The following is a 12,078-nucleotide window of genomic DNA, read 5'->3' as shown; positions in this document are numbered from 1 at the left end:
AGTACATGAAAACAACAAACAAACAAACACCGTGACTACCGGGTTACTCTGACCCAATGTGATAGAGAGTGATTGTGTAGCTTGGGTGTATTTGATCTAGACGGCTTGTACGCAGTACCCATTATGATGCTACAGACGATAGAGTTTGCCAGGTGTGTTTCAGTGTTTCACCAGAATGTTCAGCTGATACCCGGATCTGGGGATAAGATGAGTCATGTGCCCATATAAGGGATGAGTGTCCACCCTGTGCAGTCATTGGGTGGTCACGAATATATCATGTGACATTCATACGCCGCTACTCACTTCTCGACAGACAGGTAACGGGGAACCTTGTCCTAAACCTACAACCGTGGTACATCATACTCTTCTCATTGGAAAGGTAGGTGTTACTGGTCTGCCCTGATTGTCTCACTCCATGCCGTGTTCACCCTTCGAGCATTACTCTCAAGCATGATAATATCCCCGTGTTATGGGCTTTCAGACACTTAAGCAACATTCGTTGTTTTCTCACTAATCACAAGAACAACCTTAAAGCATGTAACTAACTTATAAAAGAAAACTTTATCTTAAAGTCAAGCCATCTTTTGAGTATTTGCAATGTATGTGTGACGCCACAACCCTCGTTATAGCGGGTTTACTCGCGATAAACATGGCCGCCCGAAAACATATGATCCGACGATATATAGTTTGCATGTGGTACAGATTCATAAAGATTAGCTTCTTGACAAAGCACAGCTGAGTAATTCATAATAATTAAAGAGTCACTTACCTGTGTTTGACTGTATCAGATCAGCAGGTAGTTGGTCCTCATAAAATATTCGCCACTTTGGTCTTACTGTTCTGGTCCTCCTAATCTTCTCTGAAGACGTAGACTTGTAAGATCTGCACTGTTTAATGCTTTCGTGTTATATGCATACCGTGCCAGGGTATTGCTGAAACATCGTTGTATATGTCATTCAACTCGCTTACTCAAACACTTCTTGCTTTCAGTCTCGTCTCGTGAACAGGATGAACTGGTTCGCGGTGATTGCCATTGTCTTCGGTGTTCAAGCAGTGTCTGGCCAGAGTAAGATATTACTGTGATATATAATCGTCAGATTAAGATCAGCTCATCAGTTTCAATCTGATCATCAGAAACTGGAATTTTTGGTCCACATCATTTCCTATTAGTCTTAATAATCAGTAGGTCTGGCTCGGTGATTTGGTTGATGGAGAATCAACATACCCGGGTGGCGTGGGTAGCTGCTCATACAGTCAATGACGGTATTGTCCAGACTCGATGATTTACAGGCCAACGTTATAGCTGGAATATAGCTCAGTGTGGCTTTAAAACAAACTAACAAACTAAACAGAAGTCAGTTTGGGAATTGGGTAATTTCAAATTCACATGTTGTGTCATATTGTGTAATATAAATATGTATTTTACAATCCACAACCTTTTCGGGATAAGGCTCTAAAACTATACAATATAACTGAAAGTCCATACTGTCGCTCTTGTTTAGTGATCTGAGCCTTTTTTACTTCTCTAATGCGAGTTTACTTATTATACCTTTATGTTCTAGGAATGGCCCAAATTTGAGACTTGCTTGTATTCGAACGTGGCAATATAATACATGTTCGATGATTTAGACACTGAAAATCCCTAAATAGATTTAATTGAAATCTTGGAGTAATATTTGGAAACATGTATATTTCTGTGTTTTCCAGACTGCGCGCATCTGCTGGATGTCGTTGCCGTTGTTGATGGCTCTGACAGCATCTTAGATGATGAGTTTATTCTTCTGAAGAATTCTCTTATCCAGCTGACAAACTGGCTTGATCTAGGAGAGGAAGGTCAGATGTTTGGTGCCGTGGTCTTCAGTTCGTCTGTATCTGACGTAGCGCATCTCAGCACCAACCGGTCACAACTGCAGGCACAGATTAGCCAGTTTGACCACCCTCAGGAAGGGACACACACGCACCTTGGAATCGCCAAAATGACAGAGATTATGCGTAATGAGAGTCGTCCTGGCGTTCCAAAAGTCGGCATCGTCATCACCGACGGCCGGTCCCGATATCCAAACAGAACTGCACAAGAAGCTGCAGATGCGAAAGCCTTGGGCATCGAGATGTTTGCGATCGGAATCGGTTCAAAAATCAGGATCTCAGAGCTAAACGACATTGCCTCATCTAACGCCAATGTCAAGAATATTACCGCTTTTAGTGAACTCAACGACATTATCGTCACCCTGGTACAGGAGGTCTGCAAAGGTATAGCCAAACATTGATTTTCTAAGCTTTTTCTGTTGTTTCTCATCAAAATCTTAGTCATACTTGAAAGCATTAAGATCGAGTATAGCCTTCAAGGGATGTTGCATTTACATTTACCTGTCTCCATGTTATTTAATGATTGATTGAGTGAGTTTACCATTATGCCGCTTTTAGCAATATTCCAGCAATATCACGGCGGGGGACACCAGAAATGGGCTTCACGCATCGACCCTTGTCGGGAATCGAGCCCGGGTCTTCGGCGTGACGAGCGAACACTTTAACCACCGTGGCAACCCGACCGCCCAGTTATTTAATGACAATCATGCAGGAGTTCATTGAGCAATCATCGCGATCGAATTACTACTGCGTAGAACTGGGAGGCGTTGTGCAAACAATCTTAGACAGTCTTAAGTCTGTGATAAGGTATGGGTGTTACGATCACCTTAAGGCTAAGATCGCTTTGTCCATCCTGACTGCATTTACTTTATAGTGAAATGGCATTAATGAGTTCACTTTCCTTGCTTTAAGAAAACATTATAGTTTATAAAACGTAATAATCTGTTGATGTGAATATTAGATTATATTGTACATTTATTGTAAAAAGGTAACTTTGAAGGCTCAGAATTCTACGTCACTGTCTTAGACACATGACGATTGTCTTGTCTCTCGAGAACATTAAACATAATAACGCCCACTTTTCAACTATACTCTGATTTCAGCAAATGGATGCCACTAATGAACCCGGTAATCTTCAGTCGTTAACTTCCTGCGATGTGACCGCCGTGATATTGCTGGAATATTGCTAAAAGCGGCGTAAAACCATACTCACATACTCCTGTGATGTGAAATCGAGCCCAGCTTGATATTCTTTTGTACTTACTTTGTAATTACTTTTTAGATACCCGGTCTTTCATCTATTGGAAGTCATCCTTAAGGACACGAGTACCCTTCGCGAACACTTGTGTCATCAAGATTTTCAGTGATCCATTCATATAATGTTCATCACTATTGTGCCTCTTGCGCCCTACCGCTAGATAATCAAATCTGATATTCTCTGACGTTGACGTTTTGAATTTATTCATGTCTACCATGTCGGACTCAAATTGACTTTATAATACACTAGTGGACCTTACTTGTAAAATACACATTGCACATTTGCTTCTTCATATTTGCAAAGAAGCTGGAGAAAACTTGTAGCTTATTGTAGAAAAGGTCGATGAGATGTTATAGAAAACATGACTGAAACTCAGGAGACTCTTCAACCTGGTTCAGGACTTTGCAAACCAAACCATTTAACTTTTCATTCTTACGATGATTTTGAGTGAGTATAGTTTTACGCCACTTTCAGCAATAGTCCAGCAATATCACGGCGTGGGACACCAGAAATAGGCTTCGCACATTGTCCCCCATGGCAGGAATCGAACCCAGCGTGACGAGCGAACGCTTTAACCATTAGGCTACCCGAACGCCCTTCTTACGATATTAACATCCCCGTCAACTTAGATCAGTGGATAACAACGTTAATGTTCTTTTTCTAAATATATTGATCTTTTTTTATATATCTTGCCAATTTACAAATCCTAATGGTAAAGCTGCCTTGTTATCTCAATCATTTGTTCTTACAACACAGTTGACGGAAACTGGACTGAGTGGACGGATACTGTCGGAGGGTGTTCTGTATCCTGTGGAGGAGGATCTAAAACCATCTCCAGGACCAGGGCCTGCACAAACCCTGCTCCCAGCAACGGCGGGGCGGACTGTGAAGGGTCTCCGTCTGATCAATACACAGAGAGTTGCAGCACCAACGGCTGTCCAGGTACGCTTAATGCCACAATTAAAACATTCTTTAACACCTTTCCGGAAAGATTTGGCATCATCACTATTTGATAGTGGTTAATAAACATTTATTGTTAGCATTGTAAAACTTGGTCAGGTAATAACAGGGTAATTGTATGCCATTCAAACTGCCTTTTATTGTTTACATAAGGCAAAAATAAGAAATGGTATTTGGTATTACAAAGATGTATGCTAAATGAATAAGAGTAAATACATTTTCATGTATGCGTTTAAAAGAAACAATATTTCACATCTGTATAACTTTTATGAACATGCAATTGGTGTGAGTATGTAAATGGTTAATTTCATATTTTCAGCTACAATAGAGTAAAGGTAAATTTACTTTATACGTTTAACCATCTAATTATGCCATCTCAAAATTTAATCTTCTTTGATATATCGTGCCCATTTAAAAATACTGATTGTTACACTCGCTTTTTTCTACGTTGGCTATTCTTTTTACAACAAAGTTGACGGAAACTGGACTGAGTGGACGGTTACAACCGGAGATTGCTCAGCGTCGTGTGGAGGAGGCTCTAGAACCATCTCCAGGACCAGGAGCTGCACCAACCCTGCTCCCAGCAACGGCGGAGCGGACTGTGTGGGATCCACAACCGGAGATTATTTTGAGACTTGCAACGCAGCAGGATGTCAAGGTGAATTTGTAATCAGCTTCACGTCATGTAAATGCGGACATGAATATCGCAGTGTTTGTGCACTCCATTTACCAATGGATATTACGTCAACGTAACATTTGTTAAGTTAAAGTAAGTATTTGTTCACAAATACCTTTCCTGTTTCTGACAGATAGCTCCACGATACTGAAGCTCTCCTAGATTTGTAGACAACTATATGTAGTCAAGTACAGTCACTTCACAAAAAGCTGTTGTTAGCGTTGATATTCAAATGTTGTGAACAAAATATGATGTCATCATGAGGAGAAACCTACATGCTAAATTCTATCTCTCTCGGTCACTTACATAGCCAAATAGCGAGAGAGAATTGAGAAGCATGGTCAAAACAAGATCAACATTGTGCAAAAGAATAAGAACATCACACTGAACATATGACATTTGTTTTTGGTAAATAAATTATGGAGTAACAGCCAAAAGAAGTTTCCGCTTATAGTAGCGTAGGGGTGCAAAGGTCAAATGCAAATATTTAATATCACATGTATGTCGAGCCCAACTACTTACTACATATGTGCCAAATTTCATCAATGATCAAAGACTGAGTAAGGGACATGAAAAGCCTTTGACATATGGCCACCACCATGAAAATCGGATTCGAATATTGCGCAAATATTTCCAGCTTTTTTGGTCAAGTGGTTTCTGAGGAGATGGACTCATGAGGAAACACATTTTGAGAAATTATAAGAGCAAGGTACAAAGTGCAAAGGTAAAATACTGATCCAAAGTTTGAATATCGTAAAATCGTTTACATTACATGGCCCCATTCACAACTACATATATACCAAATTTTATATAAATCACTGTGTTATGAGCATTAGCTATTGTACTTTCAAATATCACAATTGATCCCGACTTCTGACATAAATAGCTTTTCAATATGCCTGCATCATCTTTTAAATTTTCAGCTGAATTCATCATTCTGTTACGCTGTATCCACTATCTAAACCCCTAGTCCCACCTAAGTGGCATGCACACACTATACATGGATTGAGACTTTCCCTTGTGCTAAGATTTATTTAAAGATAGATTCAGTTAGGAAGGAAAAAATCCCCATAAATTAGAGTTTGATGTGATGCGTTGTAGATAGCTTAGAAAAGTATTGTGTTGCTTACACCAACATCCAGATGTGGTATAAGTATCAAATCGGATGTAAACAGCTGAAGGTTCAACGAAAAACCTTATTCGTATGTTTTAGATCCATGCAGAGGTTGTCGGTATGCCAACGGTATTGGATACTTGCCAGACCCTGATGACTGTGCCCGGTTCATACAGTGCCAGGAACCCAGACCAGGGACCAGTGCTATTTTCCATAACATGCAATGCAGTCCGGGTCTGTATTGGAACCAGCAACACTTGGTGTGCGATTGGCCAGCTAATGTTGTCTGCACAGTGGAAGCTGCAGGTGCGTGGTTAACTCTATACATGCTAAATACCAGAATATTAGTTCCTTGTTATCCTTTCATTCGGCACCGCCATGACCTTAAAGTTTACGAACGGAGAAGGTATTGTAAGTAAAAGCGACAAAACCATTTCCACAATCATGACAGATATCCATTGTACTATTCCGACTGTAAGCATGTGTTTACGAATCACTATCAAATAGCCCTCACAAACACATGAAAAGACAAGTCAATTGTTTACCTGAAACAACACGGGGCATATGGTTTAAGGCAAAATAGGGAATTGCATCAGACATAATATCTGACATATACAAACAATCGTATACCAAGAATTTGTTGTTTTTTTGTTTTCATCACAGATGAAACATTTGCTCCACCGACTGCTGCACCGTCAACTTCTGCTCCTTCGTCGTTGTGCGACGGCTCTACGAAGGCAAAGTCTGGCAATACTGCTCAGTATCAGCAGCTGATTCATGGAAACTGGATCACTAGATACTGCGCTCCCGGTACTGTGTACTCAAGTACAAGTTGCATCTGCATCACTGGCCAGAATGACGCATCCCCAGGTAACCCTGCACCTGTAGATAGTCAGTTTTTTAGGGTACACGGGGGGCCCAGTCGCCTAAGGCTCCGCGATTCGTTGTGCAGAGTTGCGTCCCTTGGGCACGCCAGAAACCTATGATTGTGGGTTCGAATCCCGGTTCGCCCAGATTATGTTTCTAGGTTTGTCAGCACCATACGCGTGCTCGTGGGTTTCAGTGAAGTGGTAAACGTCTGAGACCTGCACCTCCCACATTAAGCTGGGATATAACTGGAATAATGTTAAAAGCGGCGTTAAACACAACTTACTCAGTTTGGTACATCTGTTGTGTTGCACTGTTCCACTGTGTTGCAAAACGAATATATTTTTTAAAGGTTTTTCTTTACTTATAAGAAACAGAATATCTACACTTGTACACAGTCGTAATTGAAAATTAACATATCGTTTTTATCAGTTTCATTGAAATCAGTAAATGCACTATCCTGTTATTGGAATTGCAGGTCCATCTGTCACTTGATTGTCTGGTTTGTTTACAGGTCGCCGTTGCATGGCACCTGGTGTTATCTCTGATTTTCAGTGGTCCATTTTTTTTCACAGCTGTTTTGTCTTTTGCGCCCAATGGCATTTGTTTCGGTGGATAATCTAGACTGGTTATTCTCTTGCCTGTGACAATTTAATACACATGAACATACATGAGATAAGACGAACGATGAAGATATTATACTCAATAATGTTTTTACTTAATGTATTTATGTGGTTCTGGCAACTGTAATTAAAGGAGCGAACGAGGTACACGTGCATGAATCAAGCGTGAAGATGTTTGCATTTTGTGAATATAGAACACAACACTGTGAACAGCGTTTTCATTTCAGTTTGTCAGGCCGAGGTTTACCTTCCTTTCAACGGTGACGTTAATGACCATTCTGCAAACAACTACTACGTACAAAACACTGGTATTGTTACTACAAGCAGAGGCCACGGCGTCTTCAGCAACAACACCCAACTCCGCATCCTGCGTTTCTCCAACATGCATTTCGGTAACACCTTAATCATCTCCTTCTCCTTCAAACAAACTCAGACAACAAGCAAAACACAGGCTATCGTCACCAACGACGACTGCGGACACGGAGGCAGCATCTACATCACCACCCAGGGGTCAACTGTCTACTTTCGTGTTGACAACAGCAACAACGTAATGCATACTTTGAATATAACTTACACAGTGAGTATAAAAAACTTTCTTCTTACACTCCATCACATATTTATGCAGGAACAGGTCCCCTGTACCAATACTTGTTAGAGCCGACTGCCATTGTGATCCGATCGACAAGCTCTAATTATTGCTTGGCATCGTACCCTAATGGTTGGGGATCGATGCTCACACCTCTTGGGGAGGTGGGTAGCCAAATGTTCAAAGCATTCTATCATTACCCTTCAGGAATGGGTTAGATTCCCAGCTGGATGCAATGTGTGAGGCCCATTTCTGGAATCTCCCGCCTCGATATTGCTAATAAAAGGGCGCTCAACCCACTGACTGACTCACTGGTTAATCTGTTCCAGACGCTCTTATCAATCTGGAACATTGCTGATCGGGTCACACAACATTCATTCTAGTCAAGCGAGAACATGTCTATATTATAGAAATAAACGACGAGTGAGAATTGCTTATCATACAATAAAACAAAGAAGGGAGAAAAAAACATTAAGGGCGCAACATATATGAGTATCGACATAAATATATTTACCGTATTTTAATTATGAATGACTCCCTGAATAGGATCCTAATTACCTATGTCGGACAAGTCCATGTTAAAAACAGGTTGGTATTTCCCGCATATTCTCAGAATCCTCACGTCGACTATCTGTACCTCTTCTCCCAATACCGATCTTCATATTTCTTCCACTACTGGAGCGGAAGGTCCGGGTTTCGATCCCCAGGCGCGTCAAACCAAAAGACGTTAAAAGATAGTACTTGTTGTTACCCTGTCTGGCGCTCGGCATTAAGGGGCTAAACAAGGACTGGTCGGCTCGGAGTCAGTATACTGTGTCTGAGTGGGGTATTCATGTAAAACTGCTGCATGGTATCTCAGTGTGCTAGCACTATAAATCGTCATCAGTCAAGACTAGTACAAACAGCCACACACACGAACATACACGGGAATGTTTACTGACACTATTAACATCGTAACAAAATGGACAATAGTTGCTGGGAAACATGAAGGTAATGGACTAGTTACGAGTTGATATTATCAATTGTGGGTTTGAACATTTGTGTGTGGGTACATTTCAGGCCACGACGTCCCTGATTGAGGTGAAGCTGATCATCAAGAATGGGCTGATGAAAGCAGAAGTCAATACCTCCAGCAAACAGATGGCATTTGATGGTACAAATATTTGGATGGTCGTTTGAAATATTTCCTATATGAAAGAATCCAACTTGAACAGTATGATACATACCGTTATTTTGTGGTTAGGGCACCTGAAAAATATTAAGCAAACGGAAGGGAATAAATATCATGGAACTAGTCCACTGTATTTCAAATTGCCAAAGTTACCAACAGCAGTTAATTTTTCCTTAAGGTATAAATGCCAACACAAACGACATGGCATCAAAGATTTTCTGTCTCTCACTAGAGAGGTTCAATGTTCACAATCTAATTTTCAGCATTCATCTGAAATGTAAAAATATAAACTGCCGAGACAAAAGATGTATACAATTAAAAACTGGAATTTACCAAAACATTACAAATGTTTTCAATACATTACTGGGCTCAAAGCAATTGCAGCAACACTGTAAACTTAGTATCCAAAAATACAACGATGACATCCGATAAATACATAACCATCGAATAACCATTTCGTGTTCACTATTATTCATTAGCTACCATTAAACATATATAGGTGTATAGTTTTATTTGTTTAGTTCATCCCTATTTGTGAAGTTAATCACTTGAACCACTTGAATCTGTTTTGTTTTAAACGAAAAAAATGAATATTTTCATGCTTTTCATGAGTTTTATCTTGTTTATTATTCCTGTTGTCGATTTATCCTCCGGAAAATACGAATTCTGCTAAAATGACGACAGTTTATCTATCTGAAAAAAGCTTTCAAAGTGATCTCAATTATAACTATACCTTCTTCCCTATTCATCATTTCTTGAATACTTTGCAGGTAACATCGGGAAAAGCCAGTGTGCAATGCAGATTGGGTACGGTACTGGCCTCGACTTCTTCCACGGCGTCCTGGAAGAAGTACGTCGTTTACCTGTTCTTAGTTATACATTTGTTGTACGAATTGAGTTTAAGACTTAAGTGTTTTATTATTACTTGCTAGCCTGAAACATAAATTGAGTCAAATGGATATGAACAGTTCCAGGGTATATTAAAGAATGTAATACTTAATGATGCTGGTAAGAGAGTGAGTTAAGTTAAGTAAGTTAACGCTTCTTAACAGTATTTCAGTAAGATCATGGTGTGCCAACTTATTAGAGGAAGATGCCACACATATCCTCGCTTAACCATAGTTGGGATATTGCAGTGGCGTTAAAAAGCAAACGAACTCGTAGTGTATCTTGCTTTTGTGTTTCAGTTCAAAGTCTTCATCTGCGATCCATAGAGCCGGTAGTTCAACACAGTGATTCATCACGTGGGACCATAAAGTGCGGCTTTTATCTCGATATCAGTATTAAAATGTATAGTACACTATTTCTGATTCTGTCATGTTTGTTATAAATACTGCTCTTTACGTACCCCTTAATGTTTGTCTTAACTAAACGAATTAATTGAAAAATCGGTATCCAAAGTAATATCTCTGTACCGTACCAAAAACACACGACATAGAATCCTGCCCTCAAGAATTATGTGGGGCAACGTTAACGTCGTTTCTGAAAACCATCGTAGATTAACGAGATGTACACAGCGTTTGGTTCTGTAAGAGTAATCAAATGAACTGTGATGATTTTCCTTTTTCCGTTCCACGTTATCGAAGATGGGACATAGGGTAGGCATATTGTTTTACATAATGGACCATAGGATGGGACACAATGTTCTACATAATGGATCATAGGATGGGACAACTTGCTCTATATAGTCGGCAATAGGATTGGTATATTGTTCTACATAATGGACCATAGGGTGGGCATATCATTGTACTTAATGGTCCATAGGATGATCATATTGTTCTACAAAATGGAACATAAGTTACATGTAGGCATATTGTTTTACATGATCGACCATAGAATTGGGCATATTGTAGGCATATTGTTCTATATAATGGAGCACAGGATGTGAGATCTTGTTCTACATAATGGACCATAGGATAGTCATATTGTTCTATAACATTAACATCCTGCTTAGCATAGGTCTTCAGCAACCCATGCTTGTTGTCAGAGGCGACTAACAGGATCGAGTGGTCAGACTCGCTGACAATGTTTATGCATGTAGTGGTATCCTAATTGCGTGGATCGAAGCTAATAATGTCAATCACTGGATTTTCTAGTCCAAATTCCATTATTTACAGATCGTCGTCATATAGCTGGAATATTGCTAACTGAGGCGTTAAACAACAAACAAACAACACATGAAGCTGTAATTCACGGGCTTCAAATTCAGATATAAAATGGCTTAAAGGCAATTCTTGAATTGATTGAAGAGTCGTAAAACTACAATGCTAACATCGGGTGCTCGTTTAACCAGGTCTAAATATCAAAATTATTTAAAAATAGTGTTCATATAAGTAAAATACCATATATTTCACGGCATGTTTCTGCTACCTCAAACACTACACCAAGATACGTTTTGGAAAATTTTAAATGAATATTCCAAAACAAATGAAGGGTCAGTAAAATCGCTAATGACACATTCCAACACGGTGCCCTGCGATAGCCGGGAGATACATTGTACACATTAATGATTCTTGACAGCTGAAAAGTTAGCAGGGGTGAGTTAGGTTTGAATGCTCTGGAGAGTATTTCAGTTATATCCCGCCAAGTCAGCTTACTGTGGAAGGAAATCCCGAAGTGGCGCAGATCTCAAACGTTTTCACTTTGGTGAAACCTACGAGAACGGGTATGGTGCAGATAACCCACAGCTGAATAGACTTATTACGAAATGGATAAAATGAAGCGTCAGGTGATTAGGTTTCTCAAGTTACTAGATCATCCAGACTGTCAATGTCTAAATGGCCTACAACTATATATTCAATGATGGTGTATCTCTCGACAACTCGTAGGTGTCATGGCTTCCACGGGACTATTTAGGGATGCTTCGATCAAAGTAACGATGGTTTTCATATTATAAAGCTGCAACTAGAAAATATATGTTTACCCATGCAAGATTTAAATATGATTGATCTCTAGAC

General features: G+C 39.8%; 1 protein-coding gene across 1 annotated transcript; it reads left to right on the top strand.

The window, feature by feature from the left end:
• Nucleotides 1-288: 288 nt before the first annotated feature.
• LOC139466792 (protein PIF-like) lies at nt 289-10,440 on the top strand. Its single transcript, XM_071248477.1, has 11 exons — nt 289-379; nt 991-1,066; nt 1,708-2,250; nt 3,881-4,066; nt 4,557-4,742; nt 5,974-6,180; nt 6,538-6,744; nt 7,592-7,941; nt 9,010-9,103; nt 9,892-9,971; nt 10,309-10,440. The coding sequence occupies exons 2-11, from the start codon at nt 1,009-1,011 to the stop codon at nt 10,333-10,335; spliced, it is 1,938 nt and encodes a 645-aa protein (XP_071104578.1). The 5' UTR covers nt 289-379; nt 991-1,008; the 3' UTR covers nt 10,336-10,440.
• The last annotated feature ends 1,638 nt before the right edge of the window (nt 10,441-12,078 follow it).

Source organism: Haliotis cracherodii, unplaced genomic scaffold, assembly GCF_022045235.1.
Source record: "Haliotis cracherodii isolate W230 unplaced genomic scaffold, xgHalCrac1.p SCAF_19, whole genome shotgun sequence".
NCBI classification, from domain to species: domain Eukaryota; kingdom Metazoa; phylum Mollusca; class Gastropoda; order Lepetellida; family Haliotidae; genus Haliotis; species Haliotis cracherodii.
The sequence above is the reverse complement of the archived record's forward strand: the minus strand, read 5'-3'. Positions and strand labels throughout refer to the sequence as shown.

Coding starts and splice junctions, on each gene's coding strand:
- LOC139466792 (XM_071248477.1), top strand. CDS start 1,009: ATGAACTGGTTCGCGGTGATTGCCATTGTCTTCGGTGTTCAAGCAGTG. Junction 9,104..9,891: donor CAAACAGATGGCATTTGATG/GTACAAATATTT, acceptor AATACTTTGCAG/GTAACATCGGGAAAAGCCAG. Junction 9,972..10,308: donor TCCACGGCGTCCTGGAAGAA/GTACGTCGTTTA, acceptor TTTGTGTTTCAG/TTCAAAGTCTTCATCTGCGA.